The sequence below is a fragment of the Sceloporus occidentalis genome, unplaced genomic scaffold (assembly GCF_023333645.1).
Source record: "Sceloporus occidentalis isolate IW3139 unplaced genomic scaffold, rSceOcc1.0.p SCAF_5, whole genome shotgun sequence".
Lineage (NCBI taxonomy): Eukaryota > Metazoa > Chordata > Lepidosauria > Squamata > Phrynosomatidae > Sceloporus > Sceloporus occidentalis.
Window position 1 is genome coordinate 43,500,750 of NW_028316985.1, and position 25,381 is coordinate 43,526,130.

Sequence of the window (25,381 nt, forward strand, 5' to 3'; positions counted from 1 at the left end):
TTGTAACACGAGTTGTGCTTTAATGTGTCAGTGAACACAACTGAAGCCTGCTATAATCATCCTGGGAAGCATTGTGTTAAATGAGCCAGTCTCTCCTGGACATTGGTGATAAATAGTCCCACGGTTCCAGAGTCCCTTTAATGGTCACTCTCTTCACTTTCTTCCTGTGCAATAACTGCTACAGGTGCGTTTGGCATGGCAGGAGGTGGTGGATGGTTCTGGATTCCCTGGACTTCTGGAACCTATATCAAAACAGCATAAAGGAAGTGACATTCTCTCAGTCTATGAAGGAGATGAATTGCAGTACTCTCTTTCTATAAGCCATAAGACTACGTGACTCAGAGGAGGTTTGTCATTGCCTGCCTCTGTGGCTGAAAGTGTGTGTCATTGGGTTTCATGGCTGGTCTTCAGACTCATAGCCCAACAGTCAAACCACTGGGCTGTGTACCTTCAAATCGCATTTCCAACTTATGGCAACCCTAAAAGAACAAGCCCTTGAACACCTCAAGGCTAGCTAACTCCCTCCTTCTCTGAGACTCCCTGCTTTTGATGGAAGGGGGGGGGGGCTGGCTGGCTGCTCTCCAGCCTTTTTTGAGCTGGCGTTTACCTGGCGTCTCCAGTAGATTTCAAGTATAACGGCTATGCCCCAGAGTAGGACGTGGGTCCAATGCCCAATTCCAAGCCAGAAGATGGCGTTCGTGAACCAATCCATGGGACGGGTCTGGAAGCGCCGGCGCTCTACCGAAAATAATGCACGAGACCAGCTAGCAACCGCCTCGTCGCTCTGGCAACCAGGCAAGTGGAAGGAGGGGCGGAAGAGAGCCTCGCCCAGGCCTGACTGCTTCTGCACCACCACTGTTGCTGGAGAGCCGATGGTGAAGAAGGCGGCAATGGAGTCCCGCCTTGGCCTCCGCTTCAGTTGCGTCGCTCTGGCAACCACGCAAGTGGAAGGAGGGGCGGAAGAGAGCCTCGCCCAGGCCTGACTGCTTCTGCACCACCACTGTTGCTGGAGAGCCGATGGTGAAGAAGGCGGCAATGGAGTCCCGCCTTGGCCTCCGCTTCAAGGCCAGATTGACCCCTGAGAGAGACACACACACACAATGAGATGACATATACAATTTTTGTAACACGAGTTGTGCTTTAATGTGTCAGTGAACACAACTGAAGCCTGCTATAATCATCCTGGGAAGCATTGTGTTAAATGAGCCAGTCTCTCCTGGACATTGGTGATAAATAGTCCCACGGTTCCAGAGTCCCTTTAATGGTCACTCTCTTCACTTTCTTCCTGTGCAATAACTGCTACAGCTGCGTTTGGCATGGCAGGAGGTGGTGGATGGTTCTGGATTCCCTGGACTTCTGGAACCTATATCAAAACAGCATAAAGGAAGTGACATTCTCTCAGTCTATAAAGGAGATGAAATGCAGTACTCTCTTTCTATAAGCCATAAGACTACGTGACTCAGAGGAGGTTTGTCATTGCCTGCCTCTGTGGCTGAAAGTGTGTGTCATTGGGTTTCATGGCTGGTCTTCAGACTCATAGCCCAACAGTCAAATCACTGGGCTGTGTACCTTCAAATCGCATTTCCAACTTATGGCAACCCTAAAAGAACAAGCCCTTGAACACCTCAAGGCTAGCTAACTCCCTCCTTCTCTGAGACTCCCTGCTTTTGATGGAAGGGGGGGGGGGGGCTGGCTGGCTGCTCTCCAGCCTTTTTTGAGCTGGCGTTTACCTGGCGTCTCCAGTAGATTTCAAGTATAACGGCTATGCCCCAGAGTAGGACGTGGGTCCAATGCCCAATTCCAAGCCAGAAGATGGCGTTCGTGAACCAATCCATGGGACGGGTCTGGAAGCGCCGGCGCTCTACCGAAAATAATGCACGAGACCAGCTAGCAACCGCCTCGTCGCTCTGGCAACCAGGCAAGTGGAAGGAGGGGCGGAAGAGAGCCTCGCCCAGGCCTGACTGCTTCTGCACCACCACTGTTGCTGGAGAGCCGATGGTGAAGAAGGCGGCAATGGAGTCCCGCCTTGGCCTCCGCTTCAAGGCCAGATTGACCCCTGAGAGAGACACACACACACAATGAGATGACATATACAATTTTTGTAACACGAGTTGTGCTTTAATGTGTCAGTGAACACAACTGAAGCCTGCTATAATCATCCTGGGAAGCATTGTGTTAAATGAGCCAGTCTCTCCTGGACATTGGTGATAAATAGTCCCACGGTTCCAGAGTCCCTTTAATGGTCACTCTCTTCACTTTCTTCCTGTGCAATAACTGCTACAGCTGCGTTTGGCATGGCAGGAGGTGGTGGATGGTTCTGGATTCCCTGGACTTCTGGAACCTATATCAAAACAGCATAAAGGAAGTGACATTCTCTCAGTCTATAAAGGAGATGAAATGCAGTACTCTCTTTCTATAAGCCATAAGACTACGTGACTCAGAGGAGGTTTGTCATTGCCTGCCTCTGTGGCTGAAAGTGTGTGTCATTGGGTTTCATGGCTGGTCTTCAGACTCATAGCCCAACAGTCAAACCACTGGGCTGTGTACCTTCAAATCGCATTTCCAACTTATGGCAACCCTAAAAGAACAAGCCCTTGAACACCTCAAGGCTAGCTAACTCCCTCCTTCTCTGAGACTCCCTGCTTTTGATGGAAGGGGGGGGGGCTGGCTGGCTGCTCTCCAGCCTTTTTTGAGCTGGCGTTTACCTGGCGTCTCCAGTAGATTTCAAGTATAACGGCTATGCCCCAGAGTAGGACGTGGGTCCAATGCCCAATTCCAAGCCAGAAGATGGCGTTCGTGAACCAATCCATGGGACGGGTCTGGAAGCGCCGGCGCTCTACCGAAAATAATGCACGAGACCAGCTAGCAACCGCCTCGTCCTCGCCTCGCCTCGGCCGCCAACGAGTGCCCCATGTAGAGTACGTTGCAGAAATCCAATCTCGAGGTTACCAGAGCATGTACAACAGTTTCAAGGTCCCTCTGGGCCAGGTATGGACGCTGCTGGCGGATCAGCCGAAGCTGATAGCAGGTGCTCTTGATCGTCGCATTCACCTGAGCTGTCAGGTGAAGCGACGAGTCAAGAAGCACCCCCAGACTGCGGACGGAGTCCTTCACAGGGAGCGTGACCCCGTTCAGGACAGGTGGAACCACCGCCATTCCTGGACCAGGGGAACCTATCACGAGTACCTCCGTTTTCTCTGGATTCAGCTTGAGTCGGTTTTCCCTCATCCAGCCCATTACTGACTCTAGACAGGCCACGAGAGGAGAGACGCCATCCCCAGTCACTGCATCAGTCGGAGACATAGAGAAAATAATTTGGGTGTCATCAGCGTACTGATAACCCCGCGCCCCATGTCTCCGGATGATCTCTCCCAGCGGTTTCATGTAGATGTTAAATAGCATGGGAGACAGAATGGCCCCTTGAGGGACCCCAGTTTTAAGGGGTCTCTCATCGGAGCACACGTCTCCCAGCTGCACCATCTGGGACCTCCCGGAGAGGTAGGACCGGAACCACTGGAGCACAGTGCCCCCGATTCCCACCTCTGCCAGGCGCCCCAGAAGGATACCATGGTCTATGGTATCGAAAGCCGCTGAGATGTCCAAGAGCACCAACAGGGACACGCTTCCCCTGTCGATGCCCAGACGGAGATCATCGACCAAGGCGACCATGGCCGTCTCAACCCCGTAACCCGTCCGGAAGCCAGTTTGAAATGGGTCCAGATAATCCGTTTCATCCAAGACCGCCTGAAGCTGGATAGCAACCGCCCTCTCAATCACCTTTCCCAAAAATGGTAGCAGCGAAACAGGCCGATAATTATTATGTACCAGGGGGTCGAGGGAGGGCTTTTTTAGGATCGGTTTTACAATGGCCAATTTAAGATCCGATGGAAATAGCCCATCCCTCAAAGATGAATTAATTATCCGGCGTAACAATGATGTTACCGCCGGTCCCCCCTGGGCCGCTAACCACGAGGGACAGGGATCAAGAGAGCAGGTTGTTTTCCGAACACTTCCGAGGATCTTGTCCACATCCTCGGTACTCACCAACTCAAACTGATCCAGTTTAACATAGTCCACGGAGGCTCTGGACACTTCTACCCTAGGTTCTGCTCTAATGTCGGCGTTCAGACTTTCGCTTATACGAGAAGTTTTATCCGCAAAAAAGTCGTTAAACGAGTCACAGCAGGCCTTAGAAGGTTCAAGGATCTGGTTCAGGGCGGGAGGGAGCTGAGTTAGCTCCCTAACTACCCTGAACAACTCAGCCGGACGCGACTCAGCGGACGCAATACGAGCACCATAGAACGAATTCTTTGTTGCTCGTATTGCCTCTCCATAGTCCTCTAACAGTTGGTCTAGGAGAGTCTTATCGTCTAAGCGAAGGTGTTTCCGCCAACGGTACTCTAGCCGTCGCAGCGCTCGCTTCCTTGCCCGGAGATCTTCCGTGTACCAGGGCTTGCGTTTGGAAGCGGGCCTGAGAGGGCGCTTGGGAGCGATCCTGTGTATAGCCCTAGAAAGTCCGGTATTCCAAATACCGGTGAGGGCATCAACAGAGTCGCCGTCATTTCCAACCGTGAGCCCCTCTAAGGCTTCTTGGAACCTCTCAGGTTCCATCAGCCTTCGAGGGTGGACCATCCTAACAGGTCCACCACCCCCGGGGGGGATCTGGGCAGAGGCCTTGAGTTTCACCTCTACCAGGAAATGATCCGTCCATGACAGGGGGGAAACATTAACTATTTCCACCCACAGATTCTCCGCTTCCGAACAGAAGACCAAATCGAGAGTATTACCCGCGCAATGCGTAGGACCCTGTATCAGCTGGGACAGGCCCATGGCCGCCATGGTCTCCATGAATTCCCGAGCCGCACCGGATGGAACATGGCTGGCCGTGAGGGAGATGTTGAAGTCACCCAGGACAAGAAGCCTGGGCGTCTCCAACATCAGCTCAGCGACCAGCTGTGTCAGCTCGTTAAGGGAGTCCGCTAATGCACGGGGTGGCCGATACACTAACAGAATCCCTAGACTGTCCCTAGCCTTTAGGGTCAGGTAAATACACTCAATATAGGAGGTCTGTCGGACGTGGTTCCTGGTGAGGGACACGGTGTTCCTATGTACCAAGGCCACTCCCCCCCCCCGCCCACCTAACCTGCGCTGGTCCTTCACCGAGTACCCAGCAGGCAGGGCCTGAGCCCACACAGCATCTCCTTCAGGCCCCAGCCAGGTCTCGGTAATGCAAGCCAGGTCACACTTAGAGTCCTCCAGCAGATCCTGGAAGATGTGGGTCTTGTTAAGTGACCTGGCATTGCACAGGAGCAGCGACAGGGTTTGTGGCACGGTTGGAGAGACCCTCAGGTCCTTCAGGTTGGGAGGGGGACAGGAAGGCGAGATAGATATGATGCATCTATCACGCCTTCCCCTGGAACGCAAGTCCCTCCTCCCACCGCCATACCTCCCCCTGCCCCACACAACCTCAATAGGAGCTCCGCCCACCAAGGTGTTATCCCCGGCCCAGGCATCCCCGACATCCCTATCCTCCCCCCCTCCCTCTATGGCTACTAAAGGAGCTGAGGCTAGCCACTGCAGGCATCCTCTGCTCCCAGGGCCAATCTAAGCCTCCCACCCCAATAGAACTGCGCAACTGCGCAGGTGCGCAGCAGTGGTGCTCCTTAGTCCGTGGGCGGTCCTCCCGGGGCGGTGCGCAGATGCGCACCTCCGACACCCTGGGAGGGAACCGCCCGGCCAAAGCGCAGTCCTGGCCGCGGCAGCGACGGCGGTGGTCCGGCGTGGAGGCGAAAAGGGGGCGTGCCAGGAAGGGCCCGGTGTCCCGGCTTTATCCCCGCCGCTCTCACCTGGCGGGGCTCCTCCCTGGCTTCCCCCCAGATGGTCCTTAAAGGCCCCACGCACCAAAACTGGCCGCCAAACGCCAAAGCCAGTGGCCGCAAAGGTCCCAAAGGAGTCCCAGCGGGGTGCTCCTTAGTCCGTGGGCGGTCCTCCCGGGGCGGTGCGCAGATGCGCACCTCCGACACCCCGGGAGGGAACCGCCCGGCTAAAGCGCAGTCCTGGCCGCGGCAGCGACGGCGGTGGTCCGGCGTGGAGGCGAAAAGGGGGCGTGCCAGGAAGGGCCCGGTGTCCCGGCTTTATCCCCGCCGCTCTCACCTGGCGGGGCTCCTCCCTGGCTTCCCCCCAGATGGTCCTTAAAGGCCCCACGCACCAAAACTGGCCGCCAAACGCCAAAGCCAGTGGCCGCAAAGGTCCCAAAGGAGTCCCAGCGGGGTGCTCCTTAGTCCGTGGGCGGTCCTCCCGGGGCGGTGCGCAGATGCGCACCTCCAACACCCCGGGAGGGAACCGCCCGGCTAAAGCGCAGTCCTGGCCACGGCAGCGACGGCGGTGGTCCGGCGTGGAGGCGAAAAGGGGGTATGTTTTGGACCCTTGTGCCTTCTCATGATGTGGCCGAGTAAGACAGCTTCTGTTTAGGATTCAGAGAGATAGCCGTGTTAGTCTGTAGAATCAATATGCAGAGAGATCTATCTTGGGCCACCTTTGACACTAATTGAAAGAAAGAAGTTGGCAGCATGAGCTTTCCTAGGCTTGAGTCTACTTCCTCAGATGCATTTGGTGGATTGGGTTTCCTTATGCATCTGAGGAAGTTGACTTAAGTCAGTGAAAGCTTATGCTGCCAACTTCTTTCATTTTGACTTTTGTGGAGATTTCTGGCTTGATCTGTTCTAGGATCCATTTGTTTGTCCTTTTGGGTCTCATAGAATCATAGAGTTGGAAGAGACTGCAAGGGCCATCCAGTCCAACCCCATTCTGCCATGCGGGAAATCACAATTATGAGTGTCTACACTTGACATGGTAAGAAGGTGCTTAAAGACAATGAGATCTCTGACTAAATCTAGTAACATGGTGCCCTCCTGACATGTTGGAATACAGTTGGTGCTATCACCAACCAGAAGGTTTTTGGTTATGTTGATTGCGAGTATGGGAATTGCAGGATGCCAGTTGCAAAGGATGCTCAGAATTGTAAAGATGGGTTCTGAGTATCTCTATGAGGAGAATCTGGGCTTGCATTCCAGTTTCATGTCGTCACTTTCTGGGACTGTTTCTACTATGGTTATATAAAATCCTTGAAAATGTTATACACAATACAGTACAGATACTAAGTGAGGCTGTTGTGTATACAAACCTCTGATTAAAAACTACGTAGTTCTGCCAGAAATTGACTTCCTAGCCACAAAAATGTTTAGCCTCTGGGCCAAATATTTCTCAGGAATCTTCATCTTTCACTAGCTGTTTTGCTGTAGTACTTTGGAATAATGTTAAGCTCTGTTCCAAGAGATATGCTAAGTACCAGGAGATAACAGTAGATTATGGAATGAGCAAAAATATTTTTTAAGTAAATAGAAGTGCTTTAGATATTCTATGTTTCTAGTCTTTGAAATCCTAAGTTGAGAGCTAGTCAAACTGTATTCCTGACTGTATATAAGAGTTAAACACTTAGACTGTATACAAGATACTTGGCAAGATACTAGTTTTATATTCATGTCTGAACTAATGTTACAAAAATACATAACTGAGCAGGGAAATGTAAAGAAGCATGTTACTTTTTGGCTGTTTAAAATGAAGGACTATAGTAGAACTGATCATCACTACACATAAAATTCCTTTGTATGTTCTTTTACATCTCTTCTAAAAACTTTGTCAAGATATCTTAGGACCTTTATTAATAATATCTCATGAACTTCCTTGACAGGTTTTGGATACGAAGGATCTAACAATACACAACGTGCTTGTTGATAGGCAGGAGGCACAATTTGCTCTTGGACAACGCCATTCCTTCAAAGGAGCACCTCTAGAAATCACTCTGCCTTTTGAGCTGGGAAAGTATGTGTGTATTTATTTGGTCCCTCTCTTCATATTTGAGAACTCCTGATGATGAAATGTCCTTAATAGGATTGCTTTAGGAGGAATGTTTGTTCAGTGGTTTTTAAACTTACATATTATATGTTTTGTTATATTTTGTTTTAACAAGTACTGTAAGATCTGTTGGAGCAATGGGATATAAATAAAACAATGACATATCCTACCATATAAGAATCAACACATCTTACAGTACCTGTTAAAATATAACAAAATATATAATATAAAAATTAAAAACCATTGAACACACCTCCTAAAGCAGTCCTATTAAGAGCATTCCGTTTAATTCATGCTAAGTAAATGGCTATGCTGGCATACTAATGAAGCATATGATTTACACACTGGTGTTGCAAATATGATCAGAAAGCTGAGGTGGAAAATTGTAAGTTGTCGTTGGTATTTGGTAATTTTAATGAATGCTTCACCAAAACTTCCTAATTTGAGAGAGAGAGAAAGAGAGACTTTGGTTGTGATAGTGGCTGCTGGTGTTAATTTGGGGTCTAATGCTGAGTATGTACTGTGGTGGCTGAACTGTATTGAACAGAGTATTTTAAACTGTTGGTAGCTACTGTACATCAGAGGTTCTTTTTTAAAATGTCTAGCTGATATAATTCCAGATTTGTTTAGTTATTTTAAGTAAAGTTAATTCCTCGCCTTCATCTCCTGTATTTTGCATGTTAAGTTCAACTGTTTGGAATACCTGAAATTGCTTGGTTGTGTACAGAAAAATGTTGAAGCATTATGTAAACAATAGATGATGGTGGTGATGATTCCTATTGCTTCTGTTATCTTTATTATATCTTCTTTCTCCCCACCAAAAAAACAGGGACTCAAAGTGGCCCCGCCTACAACCTAGGAAACACTCATTAAAGGGTGTCTTTCCCTCCCCTACATACTCTTCATTAACATAATTAATTACTTGGATATTGGGTTTTTATACAAATCTGCTGTTACAATGTCCATAAATAGGCAGTTATACAATTTTCTGGGATTGTATAGAAAAAATATTTCATTTGGTGGTGCTGGTGGTGATAATGATGATGATGATGCTTACAATAATGTTACAATTATTAATATCTTTTAAGAGGACAAGATGTCATCATAGAGATTTCTTTTGAAACTTCTCCGAGATCATCAGCACTTCAGTGGTTCACTCCAGAGCAAACATCAGGGAAAAGGCATCCATTCCTTTTTAGTCAGTGTCAGGTGAGCAAAATGTTGTACTGTTCTCCTCTGCTATGAACTGTACCTTCTACAGGTACAAGTTTTTCAGTATCAAGCAGTCTATCCCCTCGCCACGTTATGCCCTTTCAACTGAAGTTTTGAGCCAAAGATTTGCAATACACTCTCTCAAGTATGTAACATGGGACCCTATAGTGTAGTTTAGCAAACCATAAAGGCTTTCAAAGCTGTGAATATCCTTTCAGTGTGTGCCTGTGTTGTTACATAAGAACATACTAACACGTAGTGAATATGTTGGCTGGGGACAAAGATATAAAAGGCCTGATTTAATTGGAATTGAAAGACTTAGGCCTGTTACAGACTGCCAAAATAAAGCTGCTTCGGGTCTCTTTGGAGGCATGCTATTTAAATGATGCACGGGTCCTAAGAGTCCGGAGGTCATGCCAAAGCCACACTCCATTCCTAAGCACCGGAGTGCAGCTTTGGTGCAGCTTCTGGATTCTTAGGATGCATGCATCATTTAAATAGCATACCTCCAAAGAGACCCGAAGCAGCTTTATTTTGGCAGTCTGTAACAGGCCTTAGTCTGTGTCTCCTTTCTATATAATTTTAAGAAACTATATAGTTGGACATTGCAGAAGGGATTGCATTTATTTATTTAATATCCCACTTTTCCTCCAGCGTGGGTTCTAAGGCTGTTTTAAACAATGTTTTAAAATCACAATGCAATTTTTAAAAGTCTTAGTACAAAAGTTAAAACAAAATTAAATTGAGTTGCATGCCACATTGGCTCAAGTAATTGCAGTTTTCATATACTGTTCAGAGTCCGGAAAGATTACTTTTTAGAACTATAGTGGAAGCTTGGTATCCACAGGGGATCTGTTCTGGACCCCCAGCGGATATCAAAATCCATGGGACTTTGAGCCCTGTTGCCCTCAGTGGTGGCACGTGCATGCAGCCATGCCACCATTATGGACAACAGGACTTCACCTGTTATATAACTCTTAGAATTTACCAGCCAGTGTCGTCACTGGTCATGCTGGCTGGGAGGGATTATTGAGTCATACTCCAAAAATAAGCTTTCCAGGCTCTGATCATACTGTGTAATACATTCTAAATAAAATGATCGGATTATTAATCTTGTGTATGAATTAGAGCACTAACAGGAGATTTAACTTTTTACCAAAGACTAAAAATAACTGCCCATCCAAACTTGGAATCTGGGAAAATAACTGTTGTAGGGGATTTACCTGGTAAATATGGAATGCAATAAGGTCAGGTAAATGAGTCTGATTGGTTTGTTGTTTGATGTCTTTACTTGGGTCTTTTACTGTTGATGGTAACAGAATATACAAAAGAAATCACTGTAGTGGGAAAACTTATTTGTTCCTTGCAGCTTATTGTAAGAATAAGAGCTATGCTACTTTCTTTTTCAGGCCACCCACTGCAGAGCTGTTCTTCCTTGCCAAGACACTCCTTCTGTGAAGTTAACATATTATGCAGAGGTAGGTAAAACCAAGACTTAATATGTCTGAGATAAACACTTGGCCCTCTTATTTAGCAGTCTTGCCAGAGTTCAGCTGGTTGAAAGGGTATGTATTGACATATTACAGACTCTGCTACCAGGATTAAAAAATTTGAATGAACATATGTAGTAAATGGAAAATCAGTAAACTTTTTTTGAATTTTGCTAGTTTTGGGTGGTGCTATATTATGCTCCTCTCTTTGTAAGATCTGGCACACAAAAGTTAATTTGGCTATACAGAAGTTCTGTCTAGTTGCTGTATTCTGTTGCATATGAAAAATGCCTCTGTGTTTTCAAACAAAACTATTTGTTTAGAGGTAAGATACTGAATTGATTTCAGAACATATTAGTAAAAAACACTGCTTACCTTTGGATGTCAGAGAACACAAGTTCACATTTCCAACACAATAACCCCATGGTTTATTAGTTTATTAAACCATTATTGTTATGTTACTAACTCCTGAATATGTAAAAACCTAGAGCCAGTGTGGTGTAATTGTTTGGGTGTTGGACTGTGATTCAAACTCTGCTCAGCCATGGAAATCCACAGGATGACCTTGGGCAAGTCACACTTTCTCAGCCTCAGAGGAAGGCAAACACAAACCTCCTCTGAACAAATCATGCCAAGAAAACTCTGTGATACGTTTGTCTAAGTGTCAACATAAGTCAAAAATGACTTGAAGGCACATAACCAAAAATAACAACTGTGCAAAATCCTATCATAGGAGTACTGCATGTGATAGATTTTATGTATGTTTTATATGCCATACCAGAAGTGGGAATTGTTTGTTGACAGTACATAAAAATGATCTTTAGAAATTTTGTAGTTAAGACTAGGGAAAGTATTTTGACCTGAAAATGAGCTCCTTAGTTTAAATATCTGAATGCATTTGTAAAGCCAAAGTCATTCAGGAGTCATGTTGCAGAATTCAAAAGAGAATAAAATGGCTGATCTTTCTCTTCAGACAACTCTCTAAAAACAAATACTACTACTGTAAGTAAAGGAGCCTGGAGATCTTTCTGTATTCAGCCAAAGAAAATGGAACAAGCTGGGTTCAAAGCACTTCCTAAGAGTATACTTATTCTCACAAAGTTTCCATGTTCTAAAAGTCCTTCGAGAAATTGACCCTTTACTTACTGTTTTTTTTAATTTAAAACATTCAATCTTTGCCTTTTAGCCAAAAATGCCTTTCAAAATGTAGATGTGTACAGTTTGGTGTGCTTGTTACAGCAGTTCTAATTCAGTGAAAATAATCAGACTTGTGTATCATTTTATTTCATATAAGTACATGTCACAGCTTCAGTACAGTATCAAGTCAAGTTGTCATTGTGTTTACTCTTTATGTACAATGAATTTTAAAATGTATTTGTTTTAAAAAAAATGGAAATATAGCAATCTCCTGCTTCCCAGCCTCAGATATATTAGCTCCCATACTTAACTACAAAATGTCATTCATAAATGAAATCAGGTTGTGGTAAGTGTTTTGAAATGACTAAAGAGGAACTAAGAGGTGATAGGTAAGCAGTTTCTACACTTAGAAAGATTTCCACAGAATGTGGAAGTAATCATGCTGTGGCATCACTAACTTAGCTGAGCCAGCATTTTGACACTGGAAGTTTGAGGGTACCAGATAACATCCTACCCATATAAACATTCTCCCTGAAATTACCCTCTTTGCTGCTTTCCATATGAGGAACTGTGTTCAAAATCTGATAAGGGTATATATTATTAGTGGCTTCCTGTCATTGGTAGTTCTCAAGTATATAGAAATTCAGTCTTCATGGAAAGGCAAATAGAAGAGCAAGTGAGATGATGTGATGATTGCACCTCAATCCTATGCATGACAGACTTTAAAAATAGCTAGAGCTGTAGGAGGCAGCAAACAGGTGGGGATTATGGCATGCTGCAGGGGGAGGTTTTACTATTTGCCTTTGGAACACTCTGCCGAAGTTTTTAAAATAAACTGCACACAAAAGATGCAAATAACATCATGTACAGTTTGTCCCATAGACAAGTGAGATTTAAAGGCATATACCAAAACAAACTGCTCTAGAAGTTGGTATTCTCAGATGGAAGTCCTAGGGAATGCATATTAAGGGACTAAAATGAGCACAAATACTGTATCCCATGGCCAGAGATGTGCTACTCTCTGCAGCATGGGTCTTAGTAAATGTTTAAGCAATGACTTTGTATTTAGGCAGAAACTGTGATGCACACCAGCTAACCAATATATTATAGGAAACCACTTAGCAAAAAAAATAATCTAAAAATATGTTTTGATGTGCAGTGTATGTTAAGGTGATGTTTTATGTTCATTGTAACTCAGAAACACTTTTCATTTAACATATTTGGAAACCTTGGTTTTTTTCTGTAATTTCACTGAGGTGCTGTTTGCTAAAGCCTACAACATTTACTATGTTTGATACTTTCTGGTGTTCTTTTCTTGATGTTTCTAATACGAAGACAAGAAAGCATTAAGTGGAATATTCCTATCCTAGTATTAATGTGTCTGACAATATACAAATGGCCATATCCTCATCAGTTGTGACAAAAAAACCCTACATCCATACCAATCGGTGTATGATCCATCTGTACTGGGGGAGATCCTAGAACAATTAAAAATTTCCCCCCTTGCATGGAGAAGCCCTGTAGAGGTATGCTGATATACATATGACTCAAGTCCAGGCTATATGGCAGACTGCATCTCCCATTATGAGCTGACTCAAGTTTCATATCATCAGGCGAGGCCCTTCTCTCAGTCCCACAACTATTGCAAGCATGCTTGGTGCCTATATGAGAGAGGGCCTTTTCAGTAGCTCCCACCAGGCTCTGGAACTCCATGCCCAGGGAGGCCATAATGGCCCTCTGTCCTTCTAGTAGCAGACTAAAACCTGCATCTAAGCTTATGAACCCTGCATCTAAGTTTATGAATTTTCTGTGCAAGTTGAATTGAGATTTATCTGAGCTGTATAGCTATAGAATTGGTATTCTAAATGTGAGTTAGAAAATAGTATATTAAATAGAAACCTTTTTTGTACTTAACCAGATATCTGTTCCAAATGAACTTGTGGCTCTTATGAGTGCTAAGAGAGATGGAGACTTACCTGATCCAGAAGACAGTACTAGGAAGATATATCGTTTCATTCAAAATGTAAGAATCTGCTTTCCACCCACTATGGTACTGTATATACTATATTTAAGATGTGACTTGTAGCTTATTATAATTTTTACATATTAATGATTTCTATTTCTAGGTTCCAATACCCTGTTATTTGATTGCTCTGGTTGTTGGTGCATTGGAAAGCAGGTGGGTTTACTACACTGAGATGGATACTTTCAGTTGCCTTGCTCAGTTGCAGTAGTACGACATAGATAACCCATTGAAAGGGAATTCCATATTTCCCCTCCCTTGATGTGATAATGAATAATAATAATTTCTTTTCCACCTCTCCTCAAGGCTTGAGGTGGGGTACAACATGTTAAAATACAAAACACAATTAAAAAAAACATTTTAAAAATTTCGGAAGGTTCCCCTTGTACTTTTCTTTAAATAGGGTTTGCATGTTGCCAGAACCTAGTAAATAGTGTTTATTTTTAGACTGTTATTGCTGTTTAAATTAGCTACTGTGTACTTTAGTCAGTTTTTGACTATACAGAATACAGAACTCAAACTGTTTTGGTAACAGTCTTAAAGAATTAGCTACATTTTCTCTTTCTGCTACTGCAATACATAATGTACCTATGCTATAAAGATAAGGGTTATTTTTTTTGTTTGTTTTTTTGCTTCTGCTAATGCAATACATAATGTACCTATGCTACAAATATAAGTGTTAAATTGCAGGGTGTATAAGAAGAGAGCAGCCCTTACATCCTGTTTGGGAAATGCATCCTTGCATTTGTGTGTCTCTCTTGACCAGATTACAGAGCTATAGAGTATTTGAAGGTGAAGCATAATTAAGATGAGTGAAGATATAATCATTATGTAAGCTGGTGGGAGAATTTAATTGCAGTATGGCAAGAGTTGCAGGGACCTGTGTTCAAGAAATGAGTTGTCTTGCTCCAGCCCTTAAAAGGAAATATTCACAAATCACCAATTCCAGTATTGCTTTTTAATAGCTGTCTAGCTATTAAATCTTCAAGAATTGCTGCTTTACAATTTAAAATAAAAAAGACAGCATTATTAGCTAATCTAACTGATTTTTGTTCTTCAGAGAGATTGGACCCAGAACTTTGGTATGGGCTGAAAAGGAGCTAGTGGACAAATCAGCTTATGAATTTGCAGAGGTTGGTGAAAATTCTGTGATTTTTCTACTTTTGCATATTTTACTTTTATTTAATTTACTTATTTCATTTATATGCTTCCTTTCCCCAGGCATGGGGCCCAAGACATCTCACAAATGGAATCAAAAGCCAATAATAAAATTTAAATAAATTAATTAATCTCATTAAAACCGTATAAAATCATTTAAAACACAATTCAAAACACACACACACACACACAAATAAGAAGCTTCCCTTATAGGTGATTACATATTAAAAGCCTCCTATGAACAAAAAGGTATTTGCCTACATGAAAAAGGAAAGCAGGGTAGAGGCCAGAGATTGGAAGCAGCGGCTGAGAAGACACTTCTTGTATCTTCCCAAAGCAACCCTGTGACAGTGATGGGACTGACAGAAAGTGCTGTCCTGTAGAGTTTAAGATTCTGGCAGGTTGGTATAGACAGATACAGTATTTCAGATAGTTTGCAGCTAAGCCATATAGGGCTTTTATAGGTCATTATTAGCAGTTTGAATTTTGCCTGGAAATTAACTGGTAAACAGTGAAGCTTCTCCTTGAGATCCTGTCTAAGGCAAATAACACTTGTCCCTGGCAACTTGTATATTGTGAAGTCATGCCAGTTTTGAACATTAAAAGCTGCAACTCTTTCTTTCAGGCTGAAGCCATGTTGAAAACAGCAGAAGACTTGGCTGGACCTTATGTGTGGGGTCAGTATGACTTGCTTGTTTTGCCACCATCATTTCCATATGGTGGAATGGAGAATCCCTGTCTCACTTTTGTGACTCCAACATTGCTGGTAAGTACTTAAATTTTATTTTATAAAATTATAAGAAATAGAGTTTGTTAGAACATCACCTCAAATCATTTAATTTAATTTCAGATCATTTAATTAAATGCCAGTACTGCAGCCGCTCACTCACAAACCATAAGGTTACGAGTTCAATACCAGCCAAAGGCTCAAGCTTAACTCAGGCTTGCATCCTTCTTGTAGCTTGATCAACATCTGTTCACTCCCCTTACTTTTGCCAAAAGTGGAAATGGTTATGCATGCACTTTGTTTGGTGTTATTTAAGGAAATAATGTCTTACTATTTTTCTCTTACAGGCTGGTGACAGATCATTATCCAATGTAAGTAGAAGTGTATATATAATGTACTATTTATTATCAAATTATTCTATACTAATCTGAAATTTAAATCAAGTATCTAAATATTATAGTCTAGAATCTAATTTATCAAGTCAGTTGCTATTCAAAGTGGTGGTTTGTGGATTAGTGTTAGTCCGCAAGCCACATAGTGGTTAAATGCCAGTAATGCAGCCACTCACTCACAAACCATAAGGTTACAAGTTCAATACTAGCCAAAGGCTCAAACTCAACTCAGGCTTGCATCCTTCTTAGGTTGCTAAAAAGAGTACCCAGCTTGTTGGGGGCAGTTAGCTTACACTTTGTAAACCGCTTAGGGAGTGCTTAAGTGTACTGATAAGCAGTATAGAAATGTACTTGCTATTGCTATTACTATCTGGTGCCAGTCTCTGGAGGCATGGCAAGAAAGAATGAAACAGTAGACTGAAGTATGGTACCAGTACCTGGTACACTGGGGAAAAACAGCTGCCAGTTTCCCACATCAGATAGATTGAGCAGCAGTGACTGGGCCTGTAATAGGTACTGGCCAAGAAATAGGAAGACATAGTTTTAACAACATAGCTATACTTCCTCATGCTGTTCCCCCAAAAATCTACGTTTTAAGCCATGTGCTGTCTCCCCAGTAGGAATTTCCAAGGCACTGGAGAATAGAGCATTGGAGCAATGATAATAATAATAATAATAATAAATTTTATTTATACCCCGCCTTTCCAAAAAATGATCAAGGCGGCTTACAAATGTTAAAACAGTTACAATAGCATTTACAATACAAATTAAATTACAGTATAAAAAGTTAAAACATTACTACAAAAATAGGAACAGGAGTCAAAAAATACACATATCAGGGTACAAACAATCAATCACAAATATTTCGGAGTCAAAGAAAAAAAAAACAAAGGGCAGAGGAAAATCAATTAAACTAAAGAGGGAAGGCCAATCCAAATAAGTATGTTTTTAAATTCTTCCTTCATCCCTCTTTTGGCCATAGGATGCACTGCAGCAGGGATCCCTACAGAGTTCTGTTTCTGTTACTTGTTGCAGTATGCCTCACCACCAGGAGAGGGCTGGACATGTCATAACTCACCACCCTACTCTTCAGTGCTTCTGAGCTTTCTCTGTTGCAGATCCGGAATGGTTAAAAGATAGGTTGGTGGGGAGGGGAACACATTTGGTTGTTGCAATAGTGCAACAACTGTAAAGGTGAATTAGGCTTATAACATAATTACTGAACAGGATTTCAATAATTTCTAGCTGTAGTTCAGCAAGTTATAACACAGCCTGAAAGACAATGGCTGGATTTTTTTCAGTGAGTTGGTTCCAGACCTGCTGTTGTGTAAGGAGATAGACTGTTTTCTTTCATAGAAGTTGGCTAGATCTTTTGCTTTGCAAACCGAGTGGTCCTTTGATTAGAAAGAGGTTAGAGAATACTCAGCTGTTTCCTCTCAACTACTCCAGAGCCACCTCCCAAACTTTTGCAGAGGGTTTCCCAGTCCTCAAGAGCACATTTAGAGGTGTGGGATCGGTAAAAATTGGCTTTTCTTACCTCCGCCTATGAGGGCAACCAGTTTAAAGCATGCTCTCTTTTTTTATGTTTTTAATTGGATTTACCTCTGAGTGGTAGGTAATCTTTGTTCATGGGTGGGGGGGAGAGCTTACTAGACACCCGTTCTGTTTTGGAAGTGATTTAAAAAAATGCAAAGCCTATTCAACCAGAGATGTGGTGTTCTGTCTGAATTTACATATCATAATAAGCCACACGTATGTGCAGTTATTCCCACTGCAAGCAGAAGTGGCTTAAGCATTTTGCCTCAGTCACACTCTGCCTTATTCCCCAGAATTCTAGCTTATTGTGATGTGCAAATGATAAACCTATTGCCAAGTATTGATCAGTTGACCATTTAAATTACTGCATAGATACAAATTAAGTTCAGTTACGGGGAGCCTTATAAAATAGAGCCTTATTTTATCATGGCAGCTTGCCATTTTTTGCAATTAGTACTGAAGTTATTTAACATTTAGAACCACTGAGTCATCTCTGAACATTGCAGATTATTATGTTTCTAAAGCAATAGGTTCAATACCCACTAAGTTTTAAATAAGGCTCACTGATAAATTTAAAAGGTGTGATAGCTTGCTTGGTTACTACATAAGTGAAAAACATCATGTGGGTAGGACCAATTATGTCTCTTTGCCACCTGATTGGCATTCCCCTCCCTTTTGTTTACTAGGTGGAAGTGACAAAAAGAGACAAGAGTATACTTATGATACCTTTGTGCATTTCAGGTTATTGCACATGAAATTTCTCACAGCTGGACAGGGAATCTGGTAACAAATAAAACTTGGGAACATTTTTGGTACGTGAAATTAATGTGCTTTTAAAAGTTCCATTCTTCACCTGAAGTTTATAGTTTTCAGAAATAATGATGAGTGATATTTTATTTCAGGCTAAATGAGGGGCACACAGTTTACCTGGAACGCAGGATTGGTGGCCGTCTCTTTGGTGAGCAGTTCAGGCATTTTCAGGCTCTGGGAGGCTGGAGAGAATTACAAAATACAGTAAGTGGTTCTAGTTAAAAACTTTTATTTTAAAAACACTGCATTTGAATATCTCGCCTTGAGAAATAGAACAAAATTATTTCTAATCTGCACCTTGGTTCCAAGGCAGCTTCTAGAATAAATACAAGAATGCAATAAAAATTAGAGGAAAATAAATACATTACATCAAGCCATTAAAACTGCACAAAAGTAGCTAGGACATTGCCACAGCAGGCAATTAAATCAAGTTAAAGTCATGACACAATTACTTGATAATAGAAGGTTGCAACCAAGTCCAACCCCCCTTCTCCCTTTGGGAGGAAGTTCTGCAGTGTAGATGCTACTGCTTTGGAAAGCCTGTTCTCTTGCAAATCTGGCTGCATCTCTGAAGGTGACAGAATACAGAGCTTGGTTGCAGGTGCTGAAAACTGTGTGCAAACTTAGAGCACAGAAAAATTAAATCTGCTAATACTAAAGATGCCACATGATTCTTTTTTCTTTGTCTATATTGTGATGCTTTGAATTGGATCAAATTGCTCAGGGGTGCTTTAATATTTTGTGCACTAACTTGAAATGAATAAACTATCATCAGTCTACTTAGAAAATACCAGAGCAACTGTACCATCTTCTAGACATTTCTGTATTTTCCTGTCTCGGCTTGCCAGTTGGAGGCTGATGAATCGGACCTTTAGTTACTTTCCATTCTGAACACTTGGGCTAGACAGATGGATTGAAACACTTTTTACCTCTGAATTAAACTAGCAGAGATGAATTGGTTAGAGGCTTCATACATCATCCTTGACTATCTGCTATGCTAGATGTGGCTAATGAGAAGTAGTAGACCAACAGTATCTGGGGTCCTCATGTTCTCCATATCCTTGCCTTAAATAACAGGTATTGGGATAATGGTGCAGTTAATCAGTCTTTGACTGTCTAGCACAGTAGTATTCAATCTTTCATCCTCCAGATGTTTTGGACTTCAGTTCCCAGAAATCCCAGTCAGTATGTTCATTGTTCAGGAATTCTGGGAGTTGAAGTCTCAAAAATGTAGAGGACCAAAGGTTGAGAACCACTGATCTAGCATCATGACATGGTGAAGTTTGTGTAGTGTTGGAGGTTGTACGTATGTACTCTTTTCTTCCCTTTCCCACTCCCATCAAGAGGGCAGGTGGTTTATCATCACTGCTTCATTTTTCATAAATATATCTCTTTCTTTAGATAAATACCCTTGGAAGCACAAACCCCGTAACTAACCTGATTCCTAGTCTGAAGGAAGTAGACCCTGACGTTGCTTATTCATCTGTCCCTTATGAGAAGGGCTTCGCTTTACTACTTTACCTTGAACAGCTTCTTGGTGGACCAGGTACTAAGCTACTTTCAAAAGCATGTGGCTTTTTTGCATCATGACATCATGTCTGGTTAATATATTTTATATGTTCACAGATGTATTCATTGGCTTCTTGAGGAGATATATACAACAGTTTGCATACAAGAGCATAACAACAGAGGACTGGAAGAACTTCCTGTACTCCTATTTTAAGGACAAGGTTAAATGCTTCTCTTACTGTTCAAGATTCTTACTAGTTAAAAACAAAATTCTTGTTAAGATTAAGAAGAGAAACAAAGCTATCATATACAAAGTCACATCCATGATCTTTCTGGTCAGCTAATGTATCTTGTAACTGAGGGCATGCTTCAGAGACTTTTCTCCATTTAGTAAGCTTGCATTGCTTAAACAGTGATACTGGGAGATGTAACCAGGCACTTTGCAAAATAAATTTTTTTCCCAATAAGTGTCCTAAGTAATTAACAGTAAACTGTTCCAGAAAATGTTTCACCAAACATTTCATACTTCCACATTTTGTAGATATTGAAGCATGGCATAGCCTAAACGTCCATTGACCATGTTTGCACTGTATCTTAATAATAATCTTTGTGTTGGTGACTGACTTTCTTCCATTGATAGTTAGGTAGAAAGGTGCATCTTTCAAAGGAACAAGGGTTTATTGAGCATTGATGCTTTTATAAGGATTAAAGTCAGGCAAAGTTTAGTGCATATCTCCTGACAAAGCCCCATTATTCAAAAGATGTTAAAATTCTGCTGTATGCAACAAGTGTCCACTGGATAATTGCCCTCACAAAAACATTTGCTTGGGACTTAATGGGCAATCAGAAGATGCTAATCAAAAAAGTCTTAGAATATTAATGCAAAAATGGTAATAACTTACTATGGTTTTTTTCTGAAAATTATAGGAATGCCCACATCTCAATTTTAGTTATACAGTGACATTATTTTATTTGGTTATGTCCCATTGTCCTAAAACATTATGACTTCACAAGCATTTTTGCTTCACGAAACTTTCATGCACCCTCAAGATTTGAGATAAACAAAGCCATTTATTTTCTCTAGGTTGATCTCCTAAACAAAGTTGATTGGAATGCATGGATGAACACTCCTGGCATGCCCCCTGTAAAACCAATGTAAGAATGTGATAATCTTATGTAAATTAGGTACAATGTGATCTCCCTGACTTCCTGCTTGAATTTAAAGACAACTTTAAGCAAACATGTTGGTGTTTTCATCAAATGTATTATTTTGTTGGACTTCAAGGCCCAGTAGCCCTAGCCAGTCAGTGATTATATAAATATAGTATATAGACAATATATGTAACAGTGACAACAGTTTGACAACAACAAGGGTTATGTCATTTCTGAATTTGTTGGTCCATTAAAAATTCTTTTAGACTTACTTATCTTAATGGCTACAGTTATAGACTCCACTATAATCAGAATTTGGTATGATGCCTGTAACAATATCTCAGTAGAAAATAACATTTCTCCCAAACCAGATGTGATCAGTGAGGAGTATGAAGGAAGACTTCCCATAAGTTCTATTCTGGTAATAGGTGGCAGAATAGATTTTGGATTTGGGGTGGGGAACATTTGTGCTGTTACTAAGTGAGAGAATTTTCACATACTGTAATTTCCTTTTTCATCATCAGATATGATATGACACTGTCAGATGCTTGTGTTTCTTTGAGCCAAAGGTGGATCAAAGTGAGTAATTTTCTGATAAATACATAGATGGGCTACAGACTGCCCAAAAAGGGCGGCCTGCCAGCACCTGTTTTTCCACCAGAGGGAAGCCTCAACTGCCAAACAGCGAGGCTTCCTGCCGGTGGAAAAAGAACCCGCAAAAAGTGGGTTCTTTCTACGCTGCAGTGGCAGCGTAAGGAGTGCGCCAGTGTGCCACTGGTGCACTCATTACGCAAGTGTTGCACAGCACTTGCATAACAATGGCTCCTGTCCCCTCATCACATGCGAGGGGCGTCTAGAAGCGCCGCCCCTCGCACGTGATGAGGGAATCCTGTTTGGCCCATCTGGACTGGACCCCTGACTACTTTTATCACATACCAGGTGTTGTATTAATACTGAATTTTGTAATGTCTTCTAAACCTGCTTAAGCTTATTTGTTTTGATCCCATTTCAGGAGAAGATGGGGTATAGTAAATCCAGATTTGTAATGTGAGTTTAGTAAAATGTAGTTAAGGTATTAACTGCAGTTTGTATTTCTTTGCTTTGATAATCTCAGAGTGTATTTTTCTATGACTTAACTTTTTAAAACAATTTTAGTAATAATGTAGTGAGAGTGACAATAAAGTTGCTTGCATAATACTTTATGGGCAACTGTGGTCCTCTGATGTTACTAAACTGTAGCTCCCAGGGATGTGCTGCCTAGAACTGATGGATGTTGCAGTCCAGTATCCAAAGGATCTACTTTTTATAAAAAAGGAATACATCTTCTCTAAACTTCAGTACTCAGTTCTTGATTCACTTTCTCTCAGTGTACAGAGAAAACAAAAGGCATTGTAAAAGTCTTAATTTTATTCTGATTCTATGCAGAGGAATTTTGTGAATGAAAGTTGAATCCAGCTGCTAGAAGCAAATTCTGTCTTTCTCTTCTTTGCTCGGAATTTCTGAAAGGTGTGCTTTCAATTCACTCTGAATTCTGCTTGTTTTAGGCCACTGAAAGTGATCTGTCCTCCTTCAGTTCGGCTGATATAAAAGAGTTGTCTTCCCACCAGCTTATTGAATTCCTTGCACTGTTGTTGTTGGAGGTAAGCACAGGCAGAACATTTTTAATACAAATTATTCCACTACCTTTCCCCCCACCCTCATGTGGCTTGTGTGGTGAGGGGGGAGTCTGTGAATCTCCCTCTGGGACGACGCTATACAGCCAGTTAGATCACTACCCATAAACTACTCCTTTCCTCTGACATTGACTGGCTTTTGTTAGACATCACTCATTTCCTTTTTGTAAACAGAGGGGCACAGATTTCTCTGCACAGCTAATGATGCTGTTATCTCTGATCTGAGATTGGAACTAACAGCAAAGTTTCCCTTGTGTACCACTTGCCTTCCCAGTTGGAAAGTTAGCTGTATGTGAGGGACCCCAGGTAGCTCAGGGAATGGCAGGGAATGACACTCCAGGTCTCTTGGCAGTTAGATTAAGCTCAGAGGACAGAGGTTACCCTCTTCTCTTACACAACGAAGGCTGGATCAGGAAAGCTAGATGTTTCTCAGTCAGAATAATACAGTAGGAACTTGGTATCCACAGGGGATCCATTTCAGACCCCCATCCCCACGCAGATACTAAAAACCATGGTACCTCAAGTCCCATTGTCCCCAAAGGCAGCACATACAAGCGGCCACACTGCCATTAGGGACATCCTCCGTTGTCCTCAATGACAGTGTGTGTATGCATCCATGTCACCATTAGGGACAGTGGGACTTTAGGCAAGCTCCCATTGTCCCCAAACAGTGGGGGCTTACCTAAAGTTCCATTGTCCCTAATGGCAGCATAGCCACACACATGTACTGCCATTTGGGGACAATGGGGGTTGTTCCTAATGATGGCCTGGCCATGTGCATGCGCTGCCATTGTGGACAATGGGGACTTGCCATCCACTCATGCTTAAATCCGCTGATGGCATACCCATGGCTAATGAGGCCCCACTGTACTGTTTTCTCTTCAGTGACAATTAGATCTTGCCATTTTAGAAACTATGGTAAGAGTAAGTGTAAATTATAAAAGTCAATACTGTGACTATGCAGCATGGTAACACATGACACTGTATTTTCACTATTGTTCAAACCACTCTAATAACAAAGTTTCTGTTTAGGCAGCAGATTGCTAATAGATGTCATTTGGCTGCCTTAGAGTCCCAGGCTTTGCATTACTTCAAAAGGAAATAACTTGGCACTCTAGGTACAATGACCTTTTTTGTCTCATGTGTGAAGTTTAAGATTCCTGCAGTTACTTAAGAATGAAGATTTACTGTCTTGATGCTATTGTTTCTCTTTTAGAATCCTCTTCCAGTGAGCCATCTAAGACGAATGCAGGAGGTTTATGACTTTAATGCTGTGAACAATTCAGAAATTAGATTCAGGTTTGTACACTATGGAAACACAGGTTAGAGGCCTGTTGGTTAATCACAACTAGGGTAGACATATTCAATCCATTGTTGAATAATGAGGCAGCATTTAGGCAAATCCCATTGATTAAACAGGTCTACTGGATTTGAGCCATAGTTTTGAAACAGCTACTAAAGGGACAGGATTATGCTACTGTATATAGGAGCAATTTATTTTAAATATGCAACTGAATTACGCATGCTATATGCATAATTTATGTTATATGCATATAATATTACATGTAGTATGGTAACCAGGAATGAAAACGGTGTTACATAGAAGTAAGTAAAAGTAAAATGTTCAAAGATATGTCTACATTTTCATACCTGCAGTTTTTTGAACAAGTGTGAACACTGATACTGTTATACTTTTGCTGTTTCTTAAATAAGTCCAGGGACAATATCTGGCCAAATATAACTGGTTACTCTGCAGAACTTTTGCTATTTACTTAAATGCTAAAAAGCATCATTTCTGGTGCCACTCTGGACATTTTTTTAATTTAAGAAACCATTATAAAAGATGAATGCCAAGCCCATACATTGCCCCCTCTGCCTCTTGTATTTAGCCACATTGGTGCTTTGACCCTGGTATCTTGAAACTACAGTTTAAAAACTTTGTTTAGTTAACAAACATTAAATCTTTCCCCCCAGTTTTAGAGCTAGCAGAAAACTGGTTTAAAGAAGAGGTTTGAAAGGGGTGGGGGGTGGGAATTACATAGTCCTGATCCTCACTCATCCTGACAATAAAACAGTGGTTAAGAAAACAATGACAGAATTAGCCCTCAAAGTGACTTTGTTAGCAGGGAGTGTAGCCAAGGTTTGTCTGGAAATCCTTAGTTTATAGAGATTTATCTAATTTGAGGCAAGATAAAATAGGCAAGTCATTGTGTGCTTAATTTGCACAGGGAGAAATTTGGAAATTTCATGTTTCAGAATTTGAATTCTTTTTATCTTGATTGTGGTTTGAACTTCATATAGATAAAAACTGACTCTGGTTTTCAGATGGCTTCGGCTCTGCGTTCAAGCCACATGGGAAGATGCCATTCCTCTTGCTCTAAAGATGGCTACAGAACAAGGCAGAATGAAGTTTACTCGTCCATTGTTTAAGTAAGACAAGGATTATGTTTATTTTGTGGGCATACTTTAATCTGACCACTGGTTTATTAGCACAAAAAATACCTGAATATGCTAAGGTAGCATCCTAGCAAGAAAAACACTGGACATTAAAAGTATTTTTTTTAAAAAAAATAATTCAGTAACAATCATACTTAAAACCACAGAATGCAAAATTAAATAAATGAACGAAAATAATTTTGACAGTTACC

The 25,381-nt window shown here is 42.1% G+C and overlaps 1 protein-coding gene across 2 annotated transcripts in view; it reads left to right on the top strand.

Annotated features, from left to right (window-relative positions):
• LOC149312082 (leukotriene A-4 hydrolase-like) overlaps nucleotides 1–25,381 on the top strand; it is a 30,624-nt gene that overhangs the window by 4,746 nt on the left and 497 nt on the right. The window contains exons 1-18 of one of the 2 annotated variants that reach the window (XM_089523926.1): nucleotides 6,757–6,852; nucleotides 7,751–7,881; nucleotides 9,003–9,123; nucleotides 10,536–10,604; nucleotides 13,672–13,776; nucleotides 13,880–13,932; nucleotides 14,837–14,909; nucleotides 15,560–15,700; nucleotides 16,009–16,032; nucleotides 18,331–18,401; nucleotides 18,492–18,603; nucleotides 19,801–19,945; nucleotides 20,026–20,129; nucleotides 20,993–21,063; nucleotides 21,585–21,639; nucleotides 22,605–22,700; nucleotides 23,950–24,032; nucleotides 25,059–25,163. In XM_089523926.1, the coding sequence (XP_089380052.1) occupies nucleotides 6,850–6,852; nucleotides 7,751–7,881; nucleotides 9,003–9,123; nucleotides 10,536–10,604; nucleotides 13,672–13,776; nucleotides 13,880–13,932; nucleotides 14,837–14,909; nucleotides 15,560–15,700; nucleotides 16,009–16,032; nucleotides 18,331–18,401; nucleotides 18,492–18,603; nucleotides 19,801–19,945; nucleotides 20,026–20,129; nucleotides 20,993–21,063; nucleotides 21,585–21,639; nucleotides 22,605–22,700; nucleotides 23,950–24,032; nucleotides 25,059–25,163 (1,562 nt within the window). In that variant the 5' untranslated portion in view covers nucleotides 6,757–6,849. Of the gene's footprint in view, nucleotides 1–6,756; nucleotides 6,853–7,750; nucleotides 7,882–9,002; nucleotides 9,124–10,535; nucleotides 10,605–13,671; nucleotides 13,777–13,879; nucleotides 13,933–14,836; nucleotides 14,910–15,559; nucleotides 15,701–16,008; nucleotides 16,033–18,330; nucleotides 18,402–18,491; nucleotides 18,604–19,800; nucleotides 19,946–20,025; nucleotides 20,130–20,992; nucleotides 21,064–21,584; nucleotides 21,640–22,604; nucleotides 22,701–23,949; nucleotides 24,033–25,058; nucleotides 25,164–25,381 lie in introns of those variants that run through there. The other variant, XM_089523925.1, reaches the window with a different exon arrangement.